The sequence below is a fragment of the Diceros bicornis genome, chromosome 38 (assembly GCF_020826845.1).
Source record: "Diceros bicornis minor isolate mBicDic1 chromosome 38, mDicBic1.mat.cur, whole genome shotgun sequence".
NCBI lineage: Eukaryota > Metazoa > Chordata > Mammalia > Perissodactyla > Rhinocerotidae > Diceros > Diceros bicornis.
The window spans coordinates 16,384,001-16,404,591 of record NC_080777.1 but is presented as its reverse complement, the minus strand read 5'-3'; the positions used below and the strand labels follow the sequence as shown (position 1 = coordinate 16,404,591).

At 35.6% G+C, this 20,591-nt stretch overlaps 1 protein-coding gene across 1 annotated transcript in view; it reads right to left on the bottom strand.

Annotated features, from left to right (window-relative positions):
- USH2A (usherin) overlaps positions 1 to 20,180 on the bottom strand; it is a 747,185-nt gene extending 727,005 nt beyond the window's left edge. Inside the window, exons 1-2 of the mRNA XM_058533703.1 lie at positions 19,156 to 20,180; positions 15,364 to 15,529 (exon numbers count right to left, since the gene is read on the bottom strand). Coding sequence (XP_058389686.1) covers positions 15,364 to 15,529; positions 19,156 to 19,640 — 651 coding nt within the window. The 5' untranslated portion in view covers positions 19,641 to 20,180. The remainder of the gene's footprint in view (positions 1 to 15,363; positions 15,530 to 19,155) is intronic.
- Positions 20,181 to 20,591: the final 411 nt, after the last annotated feature.

Genomic DNA, 20,591 nt, shown 5'->3' with positions numbered 1-20,591 from the left:
TAAAAACTTGCTATATGGGCTCAAGGGTAAAGTGGAGATGACAGAATAGAATCCGTGAACTTGAAGGCAGATCAATAGAGTCTACCTAATCTGAACAAAAGAGAAAAAAGAGATTAAAAGAAATAAAATGAAGAGAGCCTCAAGGATCTATGGGACAATAACAAAAGAGCTAATATTCAGATAATCAGAATTCTAGAAAGACAAGAGTGGCACTGAAAATGTATTCAAAGGAAGAATGTTTGAAAACATTGCAAATATGGCAAAAGACATAAAATATAGCTTAAAGAGTCTAAGCAACCCAGACTCCAAATAATACTCCAAAAAACTCCACAAAATAGGTTAAAACCAAAGAAATTCACGCCAAGGCATTCAATATTAAACTTCTGGAAAAAATTTTAAAAAACCAACAGAGAGGGGCCACCTGGTGGCTCAAGCCGTTAAGTGTGCGCGCTCCACTTCGGCGGCCTGGGGTTTGCAGGTTCGGATCCCGGGCACGCACCGACGCACCACTTGTTACGCCATGCTGTGGCGGCGTCCCATATAAAGTAGAGGAAGATGGGCACAAATGTTAGCTCAGGGCCAATCTTCCCCAAGAAAAAAGGGGAAGACTGGCATCAAATGTTAGCTCAGGGCTAGTCCTCTTCACACACACACACAAAAAAACAACAGAAAAAGTCTTGAAAGCAGCCAGAGGACAATGATGCAAAACTTATAAGGGACATCAATTCAAATGACAACAGATTTCTCATCTGAAACAACGGAAGCCAAAAGGAGCAGAATATTTATCAGGTAATGAAAGAAATTCATTGTCAATCATGAATTTTATATCCACCAAAAATTTACTTTACAAACAAAGGGAAAATCAAGACAGTCTCAGATGAATGAAAACTAAGAGGATTTGTTTTCATCAAACCTACCCTTAAACAATGACTAAAGGAAGTTCTTTAAATAGAAACAAAATGGTAACAGAAAGTTTAGAAATTCAGGAAAAAAAATAAGAACATCCTAATGAGAAATATTAATGGTAAATATGTAGATTATCCTTCTTATCACGAGTTTATTAAATACTAGTTGATAGCTGAAGCAAAAATGATAACACCGGGCCAGCCCCGTGGCTTAGCGGTTAAGTGCACGCGCTCTGCTACTGGCAGCCCGGGTTCAGATCCCAGGCGCTCACTGACGCATCGCTTCTCCGGCCATGCTGGGGCCATGTCCCACATACAGCAACTAGATGGATGTGCAACTATGACATACAGCTATCTACTGGGGCTTTGGGGAGAAAAAAGGAGGAGGATTGGCAATAGATGTTAGCTCAGAGCCGGTCTTCCTCAGCAAAAAGAGGAGGATTAGCATGGATGTTAGCTCAGGGCTGATCTCCCTCACACACACAAAAAAAATGATAACACCATTTTATGTGGTGCTCAGTGTACAGAGAGGAAACATTCAAGACAATTATACTCAAAAAGTGGGGTAAGTAAAGGGACCCAAATGGAAGTAAAGCTTCTACACTTCAGTAGAAGTGACAAAATGTCAATGCTGGTAGACTGTGATAAGTTCCTTATGTACCCTGTAATACCTAGAGCCACTGAAAACACTATACAGAAAGACATACTCAAAAATGCTATAAATAAATAAAGATGGAATCCTACAATGTGTTCAAGTAACTCACAGCAAAGTAAGAAAAGAGAAATAGAGAAACCAAAAACAAACGGAAGTAATAGAAAACAAGTGATAAAATTGCAGACATAGCTCAACACATCAATAAGAAGCTGAGATGTAAATGGTCTCAATGTACCAAATAAAAGACAGAGATTGGCATAATAGATTAAAATTAGATAGATTATTGATATATATATACAGTGTATATATATTTCTATATATATGTATATAAAAACATGCTACACAACAATGGCAGAATACACATTAATTTCAAGTGCCCATGGAATATTCACCAAGATAGACTACATGTTGTACCATTAAAAGAAAAAAAACCCAACAAATGTTAAAGAACTGAAATCATACAGAGTGTATTCTCTAACCACAATGGATTCAAATTTGAAATCAATAACAAAAATATAATTTTGAAAATCTTGAAATGCTTGGAAACTAAACAACACACTTCTAATTAATGCATGAATCAACGAGGAAGTCTCAAATAACATTAAAAAATACACAGAACTGAATGAAAATAAAATACAACATGTTAAAATGTGTGGGGTGTAGCCAAACCAGTGTGTAAAGAGATATTTACAGCACTAAATTAAGTTAAACACTAAATTAAATTACACATTAAATTACAGCACTAAACTAAACCTAATATTTACATTAGAAAAGAGGAAAGGTCTTGAAACATTAATCTAAGTTCCTACCTCAGAAATTAGAAAAAGAAGAGCAAAATAAGCCCAAAGCAAGCAGAAGGAAGGAAATAATAAATAGAAGAGAAGAGATCAGTGAAACTGAAAATAGAAAAACAACAGAGAAAAATCAAGAGGACAAACATTTGGCTCCTCAGAAATATCAATAAGACTGAGAAAACTCTAGCAAAACTAACAAATAGAAGAAGAGAGAAGACACAAATTACTACTATCAGGAATAAAAAACGGGATATTACTTTAGATCCTGTAGTTAGTAAAATGACAATAAGGGATAATATGAACAATATTACAGTCACAAATTCAACAACGTAGAAGAAATGGACCAATTCACTGAAAACCACAAACTATCTAAATTCAACCAAGATGAAATAGGCAGTCTGAATACTTCTATAATTATTAAAGAAATCTAATTTAGTTTAAAATCTCCAAAAATGAGCTCTCCAAGGCCAGACAGCTTCACTGGAAACCTGGAGATTTCTACCAAACATTTAAGGAAGAATTAACACCAATTTTACATAGGTATTCTAGGAAACAATAAGGAATGCTTCCTAACTCATTTTATGAGAATAGTATTAACCTAATACCAAAAGGTAGAACAAGAAAGGAAAATTACAGATAAACACATCTCATGAACATAGATGTAAAAATCCTCAAAATTATATTAGCAAATCAAATCCAGCGATAATTCCTTTTATAAGGAATTATTCATCATGACCAAGTGGAATTTATTCTAGGTATATAAGGTTGGTTCAACAATTGAAAAATCAATGTAATCAACCACATTAACAGGCTAAAGAAGAAAAATCATATGGTGATATCAATTGATGCATAAAAGGCCTTTGACAAAATCCAACATTCATCATAATAAAAACTCTCAGTAAATTAGGAACAGAGGGAAATTTCCTCAACTTGATAAAGAGCACTATAAAAAATCTACAGCTAACATAATACTTAATGGCTAAAGGCTGAAAGCTTTCTCCCTAAGATTAGGAACAGGGCAAGGATGTTCGCTCTTACAACTCATATTCAACATAGCACTAGAAATTCTAGCTACTGCAATAGGGAAAGAAAAAAAAATAAAAAATCATATAGATTGCTCCTAATTGTAGATGACATAATCGCCTACAGAAAAAATTCCAACAACTTACAAAAGAACTTTCAGAACTAATAAGTAAGTTCAGCAATGTTTCAAAATATAGGATCAACTCCCCAAAAATCAATAACATTTCTATATACTAACAGTAAACATGTAGAAACCAAAATTTAATACACAAGACCAATTTCAATCATGCTGAAGAAAATGAAACACTTTAATGAATAAACTTAGCAAAACATGTACAGGACATGTATGCTGCAAATTACAAAATGCCAATAAAAGAAATCAAAGATGACCTAAATAAATGGAGATATGTAGCATGTTCATGTATTGGAAGATTCAACATGGTAAAACATATCAATTCTCCACAAGTCGATCTATAGATTTAATGCAATTCCTATGATACTCTCAAGGGAGACATTTTGTAGACATAGACAAACTTACTCTAAAACTTATACGGAAAGGCCCAGGCCCTGAAATATGTTAAAAAAAAAAAACAAGAATAAAAAGAAAAAAAAAGAAGTAGGAGGAATCACTCTGCCAAACATTAAGGCTCATAGTAATCAAAATTTCGTGGTATTTGTAGAGGGATGGACACATAGATTAATAGAACAGAATAGAGAATCCAGAAATAGACCCACACAAATATGTCCAACTGATATTTGACAAATGTGCAAAAGCTATTAAATGGATGAAGGTTACTCTTTTCGACTAATGTTGCTGGACCATTTGGACATCCACTGGCAAAAAAATAAATGAACAAATCAAAAAATTTTAATCTAAATCTCACACCTTGTACATTAACTCTAAATGTAAATATAAAATATATATTTTAAAATATAAAAAGATAAATATAAAATATTAAAATAAAATTATTTTTTGCAGGGGAAGATTCACCCTGTGCTAACATCTGTGCCAATCTTCCTCCTTTGTACTTCCCCCACAAAGCCCCAGTACACAAGTGTATATTCTAGTTGTAGGTACTAGTTCTATGTGAGCCGCCACCACAGTACGGCTACTGACAGACAGGTGGTGTGATTCTGGGCCTATGAGTGGAACTCAGGCTGCCAAAGCAGAGCACTATGAACTTTAACGCATCAGGGTTGGCTCTAAAATATTTTATCTTTAATAACATATAACTGTATATAAATAAATCTTAAAATATAAGACTATAAAACTTTTAGGAAAAAATATAGGAGAAAATCTTCAGGACTTAGGGCTAGGTAAAGAATTCATAAACTTGACACCAAAAGCACAATCCGTAAAAGGAAGGGCTGATAGGTGGGACCTCATTAAAATGAAAACTTTCGCTCTGTGAAAGACCCTGTTAAGAGATTAAAAAAAGAAGCTACAAACAAGAATCTAATTAGAAAATGGGTAAAAGACGTGAGGAGAGATGTCACCAAATAGGACGTACAGACGGCAAACAAGCACAAGAAAAGTTGCTCAATATCACTAGTTACCAGGGAAATGCAAATTAAGACCACAATGAGATATCACTACATACCTATCGGAATGGTTAAAATTAAAATAGTGACAATGTTAAATACTAGCAAGGATGTAGAGAAACTGAATCAGCCACACACTGCTGGTTGGAATTAAAAATGGTACAGTCACTCTGGAAAACAGTTAGTAGTTTATTAAAACACTAAACATGCAACTTGCCATACAACCCAACAATTGCACCCTGGGGCATTTATCCCAGAGAAATAAAAACTTATGTTAACAAAACCCATTCACAATTGTTTATATTAGCTTTATTTGTAACAGTCAAAAACTGGAAACAACCCAGATGTCATTCACAGGGTGAATGGTTAAACAAATTGTGGTACATCCATATCATCAACTACTACTCAGCAATAAAAACAGAACTTGATATATTCAACAACTTAGATGAATCTTCACGGAATGATGTTGAGTGAAAAACGCCATTGTCAAAAAGTTACATATCGTGTGATTCCATGTACCTAACATCTTGAAAAGACAAAATTTTAGAAATGGAGAATAGATTAGTGGCTGCCAGAAGTTAGGGACCTGGGGCTGCCATGGAAGAAGGAACAAGATGGGTGTGGTCATAAAACACTTATAGTGGTGGAACTGTTCTATATCTTCACTATCGTGGGTACACAAATTTACACACGATAAAATTGTACAGAACTACACACACACGCACGCACGTACAAGAAAAATGGGAAATCTAAATAAGACGAGGGGATTGTATCAATTCCTATCAATGTCGATGTCCTTGTTGTTGGATCATACTATAGTTTTGCAAGATGTTACCATTGGGGGAAATGGGTAAAGGATAAATAAGATCTCTCAGTGTCACTTCCTACAAGTGCCTGTGAATCTACAATTATCTGAAAAAACAAACAAAAAAGTAATTAAAAATAAACAGACAAACAAGCACTAGCTATGCTGGAACTCTCCAAGCTTAGTGCTCTCCAGTTTTCAAAATTTCTGAGGTCGTACTTCTCTTTAATATTTATAAAAGCCTCTTCTCACATACTTTGAGATGCTCTGCCTGAGATGCTTGCAGATATTTTAGGAGATTAAATTATAATGGTCACCATTTGTCCCAATGTGTACTCCCACAGAATTCATTTCATTTGCAGCTCACACCTTTGATTGTTTTTTCTATCTACCTAGTATTCGACCCAAACATTGAATTCAACTCCTTTCTACAAATTTCCTAAAGTCCCAACACCCCCAAAATGGCTACATGTAACAGATTTTGGCCAAATTAATTAGAATAACACACAGGATTTGCATTCCAGAAAACAAACAACCTAAAATTACATAGTATACTTTCATCATCTAAACTTTCTTGGTCAATTCTGCCACAGTGAAATTGGCATGGGCTGAATCTCCTCCTCAGCCCCTGGGCTCTGGCTTTCCTCACGCTTCCCTCACCAACTCAAATGCCTCTCTGTCCCTTCCCCTTCTGTCTCTCTTTCTTTCTTTCTCCCCTCCCTAGACTGAGAACCATGAACACTAAGCATAAACAAAATTATTTTTTCTACTTCTAGAATATACAATTCAACTTTTCAGGGATTATTTCATGTAATCTTTAGAAAGTAGAATGAAATTGCCTCTTCTGACAAGCACTTATAATATATATACACATATAATTACATATATAATTTGTAAATATCAGTATTTTTTCACTGCTGTAGCTAGATATTTGGAAGTTGAGCAGACCTATTACAGCCTTTTCATTCTTGGAAAAGTTTTCTTAATTTTTTTTATTTTAACTATTCTCTCTTTGGCTTATAGATATCTAAACTGGTGTCTTGAACTTATGCCCTTATTATGCATCCAGAACATACAGCTGCTTGGAATACTTTTGAATGTTAACGTTTTAAGAGAGAAATACCAAGGGAAACAGTGTGGGACAATAAAACTACTCAAGTCCATGTTTATATAAAGTCTTATTCTCCATTCCATTACCAAGTGATACATACCACAGGCCAAATTTTGCCCTAGGTTATACACACGCTGTGTTTTCTGACTTGAGTGGGAACTGTTCATGTATAACTGAAGGCATCCGTTAGCCCTGTAGGCACAAAAATGCCTACCCTCAAAAGAAGCCAAAATTATGTCTTATTATATTTGGCTTTTATATGAAAGTAATATAGTATAAATGACAATTCCATTAGATAATATAGGTTTTAAAAGCACTACCATCAAATTTTAACCATTATAAATCTAACAGAATTACCATAGTGGCATTTTCAAGACTAGAGATTGTTGAAACAAATAAGCAGATGTTGGAAAATACTTTCCTTTTTACAGCAATTTTCATTTTTAGTAGTGTATGTAATAAATATGCACTATAATATTTGTATATATTTTCCTTTTGTATATATTGTACATTTTATAGCTACTGGTTGAGAATCTGCCATTTTCTAGCAGGAAAAAATGCTAAATTCTTCATATATCAGTTTCTAAGTTTGAATGTTCATTTATTTGTGGCTTGCTTTATTTCTTCATTGGAGGTGTTTCCATAGGAAAAGTCTTACTGAACTTAAATTTTTGCTATGAAATATTAGACTGGTAACATTCAGATTTTCAAAAGGAAAACACTGTAATGTGATGTGTGATGATCTTTTTTGCACACATTAGCTAAACAAAATTTTTTTTTTTTGGTGTATGTATACATATACGGTATATATATACTAATGTCTAGTAACAGTTACCAAATAGATTGGATTAAGAGCAGGTGAAAAAACACCGGTTGTCTATCGGGGGAAATAAATTTATAGTTCTATACCTCTACACTACTTTTTTCAGCACAAGATACATTTCTTTCTAAGAAACTCAGACCACCATTCTACTGACAAGTTTGCTATTTTCATCTCCCAAGCATTTTTCCCTTGTTCCTGATACATAGAATTTCTTCCTGCCTCCCCTTATCCACCTATTAAAAACCTACCTATCTTTCAAGAGTTGACTCAGAACCTACCTACTTTATGTATCTTTCCTGACATAGCTGAAATGGAGATGATCACTTCCTGTCTTGAATTCTGATTTTTTTTTTGTTACACACTTTTTAATCCATCAAAGAAGGGAGGAAGAAATAATGCTTGGGCCCTATCCCAGACCAATAAAGACACAGAGTGTGGGCATCAGAATATTTTTTAAAGTTTCTCAATGATGCTAATGATTTATACAGTTGAGAATTATTGCCCTGAGCTGAAGTCTAGCTCATACATACTGAGTGTCAAAAATGTGATTCTTGGGGCTGGCCCTGTGGCGTAGTGGTTAAGTTCAGCGTGCCCTGTGTTGGCAGCTCAGGTTCAGATCCTGGGCACAGACCTACACCACTCATCAAGCCACGCTGTGGCAGTGACTCACACACAAAATAGAGGAAGAATGGCACAGATGTTAGCTCAGGGCCGGCCTTCCTCACCCACACACACACAAAATCTGAATCTCTTCCACTGTTTCTATTGTGGCAAATGAAACCATTATCCATGTAATTATCCAAGCCAGAAATCTGGGATTTATCAACAACTCCCTTTCCCATAACCTCCACCTTCTTTCCATCAACAAACTCTTTGATTTTAATTCTTAAACAGTTCTCAAAGCTGACCACTTCTCTGCATATCTACTATTGCCATTACAGTTCAAGATATACTTACATCTCATTCGGGCCATGAGAGTAAACTAACAACCCTTTGTTCTTGTCCTCATGCAAAGTGTTCTTCACTGCACCCAAAGCAGTCTTTTTGAAAAGATAATCTGTTCAGGTCATACATTTTTCCTAACTCCTCTTCCTTCCTTGTCTCCTGTTCCCTACATAAAACATTTCAGTAGAGTCCCATTGAAAAAGTAACATGGCCAACAATGCTCTTTAAAACATAGCATCTTTCGATTGCTCTGGCTTCATTCATATGCTGTTTCACTTTGTCTGCTGCACTCTGCCCACACTCGCCTTTTAGTTTCTCATGTGCAACAGATTCCCTTTTATAAAAGGGCATTTGCATTATTCGCTCTGCACGTACGGCAAGTTCTTCCCTACTCGCTTTGCCTAGTTGAATCTCACACATTCTTTTCAAAACATATTGTTATTAGTTGAATTGTGTCCCCCAAAAAGATAGATTAAAGTCTCAACCCTCAGTGACTGTGAATGTGACCTTATTTGGAAATTGGGTCTTCACAGATGTAACCAGGTTAAGATGAAGTCAGACTGAATTAGGGCGGGTCCTAATCCAACGTAATCCGTGTCTTTATAAGAAGAGAAAACACTGACACACAAGGGGAGAAGATGGCCATGTGATAACGGAGGCAGAGATTAGAAAGATGCAGCTAAAAGCTAAAGATTGCTGGTATACACCAGAAGCTGGAAGAAGCAAGGAAGGATACTCCTCTACAGGTTTCAGAGAGAGCATGGCCTTGTGGATACCTTGATTTCTGACTTGTAGTCTTTAGAACTGTGAGATAGTAAATTTCAGTTGTTTTAAGCTACCTAGTTTGTGATTTTTTTTAGGGCAGGCCTAAAACACTCATACACGTATCTAATATAATTTCTTCAAGTAAGCCTTCCTCCACTTCAGTGATTTGATCAAATCGTCCTTCAGATGATCCCATAGAACATATCATAGCTATAAGTTTGCTTTCATTGGTGTGATTATTTGATTGTCTTTTCCTCCTAATAGACTGTAAGTTCCATCACAGCAGACTATAAAGTGCTTTATCAGACATTATTTTCTTTACATGTCACATTTATGGTTTAAGCTAAATAGGCTGGGTTTATCTTTGTTCTCAATTTGTAGTAGATAGCTAACATTTCAAAGAGTTACATAATGTTCCTAAGGTTGCACAATTTTTAAGTAAAATTTCAAGAATTAAAGACTTGCCTTCTGACTACATATTGTATTTTAAAGTCCCATGCAAAAATGCACAGAGAATAGTTAATGTTTACTTGGATGGTTTTACCTCTTTCCATAATCAAACGAGAAGACTCCCCCCTTCTTGCTTCTATTGTATCATAACAAGGCTTGGTTCTGTATGGCATGGATCAGGTGATCAGGATGGTTTAAGTGGAATATTCTTTTTTTAATCCACTGTAGTCTTTCCTGACTGCCATAAACAATAGAGATATTGAGTAGAACTTCATATAAAATTACATTTTGTTGTGCATTTACACCACTTGTATCAATGAGGGATATAGTTGCAAAATATATTGATTTTAATTATTTGTAAAAATCATGTAAATATGTGGATCATTACAAATATTTACATTACCAACATGTACAAACATGCACAAAAGTTAATTTATATTTACTTTACAAATATATCTTTTCAGTTCTTGGTTTTTTTTTGGGGGAGATTCAGAGAACTTTGAAAATTAATTACTCCTTAGATCTTCACAGTGACCTAGGTTCATGGCAATTTATTATTTTTTTAGTTAAAGGTCAGAGAAATTTGAGACTGTAAATTTAGGTGGGTAATTTAACCTGCCTGAGGCTCATTTTTCTCATCTCTATAATGGAGATATATAAGCCAACGTCACAGAACTATTATTAGTGTTTGAAATTTAAGCATGTACAACGTTTAATACAGTACACATAATCAGTGCTCAAAAATGGCAGCTATTATCATCATTTTTAACTGATTATTCTGAAAAGCTTCATTAAATTCTATTAATCTTTGCTTAGTTTTGAATAACTAAAACCATTCAACTCGCTCAGGTGATATTCAGCTGGCAAGATACAAACAGAAGGCTTTGCACAAATAAATAATATTTAACACATGCACACACAAACATATAAATAGTTATAGATAAAAGCAATGAAAATTATTAAAGGGATGGTATGGATTGATTCTCTTGGGGTGAGGGGTTGAGGTGGTGTTCCCATGAGAATCCCAGGACATAGAGCTTACAGACTGAATGAGGAAACTTCTATGAGGCTGAATGGACGTTTTATGTTCCCTCAATCAATAGAGATATGGAAATACCTTTACAAAGTGTGCACATGGGCATACATTCCAGAGATTAATTGAGAGACTTGGTTTATCTATTCTAACAAATGTTGGTTAAATTCCATTTTCTTTTTCTCCAGAACTATCGATAGTTTTCCTTTTTCAGATTGAATACATAAATCACAAGAACATATTTCATGAACAAACTCTGATTATGAAACCCCTATTCTTCATCTATTGATTCTTAAAACTTTATTTACCATGCATTTTTTTGCTTCCTTGTATCAACTTAGAACTGCTCCTTTTCACATTATTGTAGCTAGAACTATCTATGGCTCTTGAATTTTCAGTGTATCAAGGAGCCCTCAAAGTAGCATAGAAAATGTGAATAACCCATTGCTAAACCATTTCTTGCTTCCATAGTTGCAGTATTTCATCAGCTTTAAATTATAGTAATTGTTTTACTGCATTTCAGCATAATTACTACAGGGTTACTATACTAATGATTCTTTGAGGCTATTTGTCCTATAAAATGTGTAGAACTGCTTAAGCAAAAACAGTGTTTTCATAGGAAACTCTGAGTTTTACTTTTAAATTATATGCAACTAAATGTGAATATATTGCCAAGTTGTTTTACCTCCCAATTCATAACAAACTACCAAAGCAATCCTTTTCCATATTTCAAAACTTTTTTTAAAAAGAAAACCAAAAGAGATCTCTTACAATAACTAGAGCATGTGCTGATTCAATATGAAAACTAAGCTTTAAAAAATCTGCTAATGTTATCAGTGTTCCCCATTTGATAATAAAAAGTCTGAATTGATTTTTTTCCAGTTTTAGTACAAAAAATATGACATAACGAATTTCAGCTTGATATAATTTGCAATAGCCAATATATTACCCCAAAGTGAAATTTAAATTGGCAATCGTGTCAGATTCAAGTCCCTGAATGAATATTAATTTAAAAACTAATCATTTTCCAACAGGTTGAACCTTCAAAATGCTAGTGCTTGAAGAAAAGCTGTTAGATTCATTACTATAACATCAGGCAATTTTTGTTTAGGAAACTAGACTTCCAATATTCAGTACGTCTGGCTCTTCCTGGCACCTTTTTTGCCCAGGGATTTAATTATTTAAAACTCATTTATTTTTTCTGAATTTGGGAAATTAGAATTCCGATTTTACTGATAGAAAGCTGATACTGAGTCAACTGTCTGAGGTAAGGTGTAAGGTCAGATCTGTTAATTAATTTTATGTCACTGGGCCTTATAAGTTAAATTCTGATGTCTGAGCCAACCCCATGAGTAAAGATTATGTTTTATTTTTATACACACATACACACACCATACAAATTCATTGATTTGTGGCCATATTGGAGAATGAATAAAAATATGCATACACATTAATTACAGACTTGCAATTTGAAACTTGACTAAACCAGATTATCAATTATGTGTTCTATCCTCTGCCTAGCATGATGAAAGTCCCTAATGCCAAAACCAAACAGAATTTGGATGTACTACATAACAATGAAATAGCGAGTAAGTTACACTTTATCTTGAAATATATTCTTGGCACTTATACAATGGAAGACTCACAAGCTGCATTTGTCCATATCTTGGCCATAAAGTCTACCAAAAATATGTTTCTGTGTAAATAGTAGATAGCACAGAGAAGCAGAAAAAAGTATAAGTCTGATAGTCAGCTAGTTCTGTCGCTTACTATCTAGACAACCCCACACAACTCAACAGCTTTCTATACTTTAATAAATTGTGCCTCCCTCTATACTCCACTTACCTTTTTTTTTTCCAATTTTTTGTCTATTGTGGTAACATTGGTTTATAACATTGTGTAAATTTCAGGGGTACATCTTTATGCTTCTATTTCTGCATAGATTACTCCACTTACTTTTTTATGTAGAATTCAATGAAGCCTCATTTTGCTCATCTAGTCCAATTCTCTTACTATATAAGTAAAGAAACTGAGTCAAATGAATTTGTCAAGACTACAGAGTAGCATTAACTGAATCAGATTTCCCTACTTCTCTTCTCTTGTCCTTTCCACTACTTTTTTTTTTTATTTGGTGAGGAAGATTCACCCTGAGCTAACATCTGTTGCCAATCTTCCTCTTTTTGCTTGAGGAAGATTGACCCTGAGCTAACATCTGTGCCCATCTTCCTCTATTTTGTATGTGGGACGCCACCACAGCATGGCTTGATGAGTGGTGCATAGGTCCGCACCCAGGATCCAAACCCGTGAACCCTGGGCCACTGAAGCGGAGCACTTGAACTTAACCACTATGCCACCAGGCCAGCCCCCTTCCCACTACTTTTTTATAACAACTTTTAAGGAATGAGCACGTTGCATTTGAAACATGTATAATATAAATTATTATAAATTTCATAATATCTTACATGTATTCAGACTGGTGTCCAATTTAAAGGAACCCTATGCAGATCTCCAATTCAGAGTAAATAATTGCTCTTTAATTTTCATTTGAATGAATCCAGATTCTCATAATGCTAGGTACCCCCAAATCTATCAATAAATGCCAGACAAATAAATGACTGATCTGCCTGGTTTTTCTGTTTTATAACTGCTTAGTTCTGTAGTTTTAATGTAAAATGTAGAATGGAAAAAACTTATGTAAAAATAAATAAAAGAAGTGGTACAAATTGGAATGGACAAGTTTTCTCTTGATAGTCAAACAGTTTTGAAATAAAGCAGTCCTATTAAATCCTAAGTACTTTAACCTTTTCTTGAAAGAAGGCAAAGATTTAAAGATTTATAAAGAAATTTTATCTAAACTAGAAAATGGCTCATATCTGACATGTATGGAAATGATAATGCTGATTTCAACAGGCACTCTAAGAGCATTTCACCCCCAGGAGAGTAATTCAGTCATGGTTACCTCTTCGCATTTGGATTTTAAACTTTTTTTTGTAAAGCTTTTAATGTACCACTGCCTGCCAAAACATGGCACAGTTTCACAGACAAGGCAAACTAAAGGCAAGTACAAAGAATTTTTTTTTTATCATTGTTGATACAGAACTATGCAACAAACAATCTATTTGACATCTTCTGCAGATTTCCTTTCTTTGGCAGTTTCTATTTCCACATTTTGAAAGTTATAACCCGATTCTGTTGAACTGGTCAGCGAGTGGAACGCACAACTTCAAGATACAGAACAAATTAGTTCCCTATCTGCTAATTACTAACATGTGAGGTAAGCACAGACAGATTGAAGCCGCCATGTGCTATAGACAAGGCCTGACATCAGACATGACCAATCCTTTTGTACCAACCCTGGTGGTACGCAAATGGTGGTCCCTGCCAACTGCGTTTGCTAAACTCATATCTTAACTAAAAGCTGAGTAGATAAGGCATAACACGCTGATTACTTTGTCCATACCTTCCTACAGACATCAATCATTGTTATCTCTCTTCAATTATATTTTTGAATAGTCTTCCTAAGGCTTTTAATGTACTACTGTGCAAATACATGGCAGAATTTCACATTATTACCGGGCAAAACAAAGACATGTACGAGTTGTATTTAAATCCTCAAGAACGATTTCTATGCTGAAATAGACTTTAAAACCCAAATAACAACTCTCAAAACCCTCTAAGGACGTCTACTCACTGTCTGCTTCAGGTTGGAAAAATAATATGAGAAATCAAAGATTATTGTCATAAAATGAATGAGGGTGCAAATGTCCTCTAGTGGGAATGGGGTTTGCATGGACCACCGTTTGGACACTCTTTTGAGAGCATATACTGGGAACTGAGGTACACAGTACCTCTGAAACAAAAGGCAAGAGTGACTTTTGGCAGCATTGGGCCATTCTGTATTGGAGGAACAAAAGGATAAACTGCCTGTATTCCCAGGAACCAGACAGTTCCTCACAGTTATCTCAGCCTTTAGCAGCTTCTAAGGCTAATACAAACTGTGGTTGACAACTAAAGTAATAATATAACACCTTTTGAGTGTCTGCAGTGTAAAGTTCATTAGTCCTAGGGTCAGCATTTTAACGCAGCAGCCAAATTTTATTCACATCATCAGACACTATCTGTGAAAGAGAGCTATGAAAACCAGGCAGGGGCTTTAATACCTCCATCACTAGTAAAATTAGTACTAGACACCAAAAGAGCCCTTACACAGTTTTTAACAAACTATACTAACCAAATAAAACAAAAATTTCCTGAGAATATTATTATTCCAAAAAGCATTGTCCTAAGCTTCTGTGGGAATTTTCACAGCAATTTTGACAGGGAAAATGCTAGTATGTCAAGAGATACACCATTAGGTTATTTAAATATTGTTTTTCTTTAGCTGTCATTTACATATACTTGAAATCTAAAAGATACTGCTTCAGATCTTGTGGGAAGATGCCATTTAAAGAAAAGAAAGGAAGACAGATCCTTGTGTTTAACCAAATGTTAAATATTTTTTATTTTACTCACCTGCACACTAAGATGAATCCATTTCTTCACAAGAATTCTCCCCAGTGTCATTACTTTTATTGGAGGCTGCAAACCATTTACTGTGCGATAATAAAACATGGTCTCTTTCTCAGATATTGTAAGCTTGAACACAATATGCCCATCCACCGTCTTTTCTATAACACACCTTAGGAAGCAACCAGAAAAGAGAAAAGGTCAGCGACCAACCAAAAGACATGCGAAGGCATTGTGCAGTTACGGTGGAGAAACTGACCCCAAATTCCACTCAAAGGGGTGCATTCTGAATAAATGCCTGAATGTCATTATATTCAAAGCAAACTTTATTCCAATTAAGAAGCCCTTTTATTTCAGTAAAAAATAGAATTCTTATTCAGAATATATTCCCCAGAACCTCAACATCCTTTATTAGAGATTCATGATGGAAACTAAAGTGGTTGAATCATCCTGGAAAACTAACATTTAGCCTATTGGCTCATTAGCTCCTCCGCTATTTCTTTTATAGGAAGCGGCACAATACACTACATCCTGCTTGAGTATTGAGCCACCAGTGCAAATCTTTTTCTTTTTTTTTTTGTTTAAGGTAAAGAGAATTTAGTGTCTATAGAAAGCTCTAAAATGCCAGCCCTGAAGTCAGAATCGCTCTATTTAATTCACGTGATGAAATGGCGAGTAGACAACTATAGTCTTTACTTACCTCATCATCAACTGGCCAGAAGCCAAAGCCAGCATATATAAGACAACTGACTAGCTCTCCATGACCACACAGCCCAACTGAGGCACTGTGGTAATGTTAATGATCTTGGGTGAAAGGTTATCCCATCTTCTAAGAACACAGTGAAACAATATTTTGATAAAATAGAAGAATTTTCAGAAAATTTCTAGGTCCCATGTAAGCCAGTTATCAAATTATTTTTTAAAAAATCACTTCTATTCTTATCACAGTGGTACTCCTTTCCCACTCCTTTAAATAGACATATGGCAAAAATGTTTTTCATTTTCTATATGAATTTATGCTTAATATAAATTATTTTATTTTATATTAATTGTATCATTGCAGATTTCTGGCCACTCGGTACCCACTGAGCAAAAACAGTTATGAACTTAAGCCTCATCCCTCTCTATCAAATTTCAACCTAGCAACTCCACTTTTGAGCAGAAAAGAGAATATTATGAATGTTTGTTAGTAGATTTCTGAGTATGTTATTCCCAAAGATCTGCTGTTTAAAGAGAAATATCACTGACAGTAGCCATCAACATCTCCCCAAATAACTAGCTTTATAACATGTGTATCAGCCTGCATCTCACAGACAAGAACTCAAGAAGGTGGTACATCCCAGGAAGGAGAATTCTATCAGGTACTGGAGGAGCCTGGGTCTCTCTCTTCACCTGGTTGCCTCTAACTCACCAGTTGTCTCCAGGACTATACCTGATCCTAGAACCCTCTCTGCTCAAAGTTGCTGAAGGGGCCTTCCTCTGTGCTCACTTAACACACTGGCTGCCTTAGTAACAAGAACAATCTGTCTGTCTTCCCATTAGATCACGAACTTCTGAGGATAGAAGCATTGCCTGGCATATTGTAGACCCTTGAAAAATGATAAGTTAGTGATCAAACTAAGGAGGAAGCATCAAAGAGGCAAAGGTATAATTGAGCCAACCAAGAATTATTGCTAAACATGTTTTAAAATTTTCCTTAAAGGACACATTTTTCACAAATGATTCCTTCTCGCTTGCGTTTATTCCTTCCCCAAGTTGAGAGATAAGAATAAGATTGGAAAATACTTAATAGTGACTATTTTACTATCACTATTTTACTACATCTTGTACATTTATTTGCTGATAAAGTTATGAGAGCAAGTATATTTTTAATTTAGGCAAATAGGTTTAATTGACATAAAAGTTTTACATAAAGTAGAAATAAGGTTTTATAGAAATTCTGTGATTTTTTTTTAACCCTTTGTTAGTTGGGTATTTCTAAGTCACTGGGATGAAAGAGTTTCTCTTTATTCCCTGCCTCCAGGTCTTAAACAGTCTAAGAGAAGTTTGCCTCTGTTTGTTTTTCTTGAGTTTAAATCTACAAGTTAGAATTTGACCATTACTCAAGAACGTATTTATCAAATGCAGGCTTATTTCCCCAAGCTTACTGAAAATGCATTTCTTAATATGTTATTGATTATCTTACTTGCTATTTTGTTTGCTTGTAAACATACCAGCTTTGGTAGATAATGAATGTGAGAGGAAGGCAGGTTGCAAAATATTTAGGAACTGGATTTATTCTGCTCCTGGATAAACAATAATTAGATAATCCATGTTTTGTTTGTTTTACTTATCTAGTGCAAACACCCCGAAATTCTCTCAATTCCCACAGGTATTTTAGTTTTGAGAATGGAAACGACCTTGATGCATGGAACTCTCAAAATCATAAACCATGTGTTACTACCTCTATAATACGCCTCTGTCTCATTTATATGAAATGATACCAATAGAAGATGAATTTGGTAGAGACATACCCCTTGGAAAAATTTCTTATCCTAGCCATATTTGTCAAGAAACAATTTTTTAAGTCTCTTTGGACACTAGTTACATAAACTGAGTAGGCTGGATTTACTGACATTTCAAATAGTAAGAAAACAGGATTTTCTTTTAGGGGAGATACAGAAATAGGGATTGTAGTTTTGATTATTTTCATTCCAAATACAACAAAATGAAAATATGCCAACTTCTACTTGGCAAATTAAAAATAAACACCCAAGACATTGAAGTCATATTTGCTTATGAGATTATAAGACTTTTCTGGTTTGTTTCACAAGTTTTTAGATATTTGGCCAACACACTCACATAAAGAAAATGTCACAAGGGGAAGAGCCAACCCCTACAGGAAGACTAAAGATAAGCAAAAAATGCCTCAAAACTGTCCTACTTATTCTAGTTTCTAGATCGGCTCTAAACACTTAAGGGAAACACATTAGATATCAGCTTTAGAAACTATTACAGAATGAAGAACAGGTGATTACATAAGCTAACAAAAATTGATGTTAAGGAAGCCCCACTTCAAACTCACTGAAGGGATTTTTACTGGAATCAATGGCATAAAAGCTTTTGAGAATCTTTCATGCTTATCTACATATTTCCTAACTAATCGGAAGATGAAAATACCACAAGGTAAAGGGCCAAAAGCTATATCTTTTCAGAGATGGAGTGTTATTCATTTATTCAACTCATATTATTGATCATCTTCCATGAGTCAAACACACATCTCTTCTTGGGGAAATCAGGATGAATAAAACACAATTCTAAGCCCTCAGAGAGCTATCTACTTAATGAAAATTTTATACTCTAGTAAGAGCAGGTGTTTATACAAACTTAGACCAAGACTTTGAAAATATCAATTATTTGTATTGCTAGTCCCTATGCCTGAAAACTCACAACTGAGCCTGGTTTAGCCCCTGAAGGTTTGGCTAAGACCAAAGCTTTAGCTAATCTACTAGGAAAAATGAGTCAGGTGTAAACATGTCTGCCTGCAATGAAACTATTTTAACATATTCTTCTTTTTTTTTAACATATTCTTTTTGAGGGCTCACTTCATCCACGAGAAGGAGATAAAAATTTTAAATTAGGAAAAAATGTTTGGAACATAAACTTGAATAGGAAAGACTAACATAGGAGCTGGTCTTCAATCGCCTGAATTCCAAAGTATTAGCCTTCATTTCCAGTTTGGAATTCAAATTGCAATCATCTTCACTACTACAGATTTTTCAGGACCCTAGGAAAGCTTACACTCACTCAACTACTTACATTACACCTTCTTGCTCAGGTTTCAACCACACAGCTAAAGTAAATGATGCCTCTAGCCTTGGAGAAGGAGGAGAAGCAAAGCAATTCTTGCGATTTCCAAAAATAAAACTTGTAGAATTGCTATGGGAGTCGGGACGCAGATCATGCTGGTCTGCGGTGATGCAGCTCCTGAGGCCTGCTGAGAACAGGGCACTATAGGTTGGGGTTGAAGATCTGTACGGACAATCCTGAATGCAAAGCCGCTGGGTACAGAACTGGATACTTTCAGCAGCAGCAGAGCTGTGACAAAAAGTGCTTCGGCCTGGGAGTCCACACGTTGCTTCAGCTGGCACGACTGAAACATTCTTGAAAGCTCCCACATTCTCCAGCCTCGGGAAAAGACCTTGTGAGTCAGCCAAGGATATAGAAGCGAAATAGGCAAAGATCAATGTTTCAGCGACGTAAGACAAGAAGCCAAAGCCCAGGGAAAGAGCCAGGCAATTCATGTTTACAGAAAAGCATTCTCCTCCTGATAAAGCATTCTTAAATAAATAATAAGGCCCATGCCGCTCGCCAGCAACACTTTCAAGCCGGTTGCTTTAAGGAACATTGAGATACTCCATTTTCGGGAAACCGCAGACACGTTTTCACACTGAGGTAGTATCAGAGACGTTCTTAGCAATGGCGAAGACATGAGTAGCAGCTGGTGTCTGGGAACCAAAAACAGAGTGTCAAGAAAATCCTGCTACATCCTTAAAACTTAAGTTCATCCTAAGCATGAGGATTTGAGCCCCTGCCAAGAAACATCATTGAACTTCTCAGAAAACATTTTGAAGTACATTGTCCAGAGCGCAACACTCATTCTCTTGATAAATAGCTTCATTGTATGGGGCAAATCAAGCACTTTAAAAGTCCACAGGACAACCAGTTTTATATATACATATAGAAACATATTCTTATTAATATATTTCACCACACAGCAGTTTCAGATTGTTACTCTACCCCAGGGAATTAGCACTATCCACTCTACTTAACAAGGTAAAGAATGGTATAGATTTTCTGTACACAGTACGGTATGTTGGAACACAGAGGGGACTTGCAGATGCCCGAAATAAAGCTGGCAGAGCACTTCAGGCCTTTCCCCTTCATCCCAGCAGGTGCGACAACTTTAAGCCCACAGTAAAGCTGATTAGAAACCCAACACCATCTGTCCGTCCTACGCTTTCGTATTTAGCAAACGTTTGTGTGTTTCCTCATATGACTGTGTTTGTCGGTTAAATATGGACCCCTAATACTGTGTAAGTAATTGTATTGATAAATAAGCTGAGTTACCATTTCTTTATTGCATTTCAACCAGTCCCCTCAATGTGACAAGTGGCTCTTCACAGGACCGCTGTCCCTCGTTGCCTGGCAACGCTGCAGTAACCCCCGGTGACTCTTAGCAAAGAGGCCGCAAC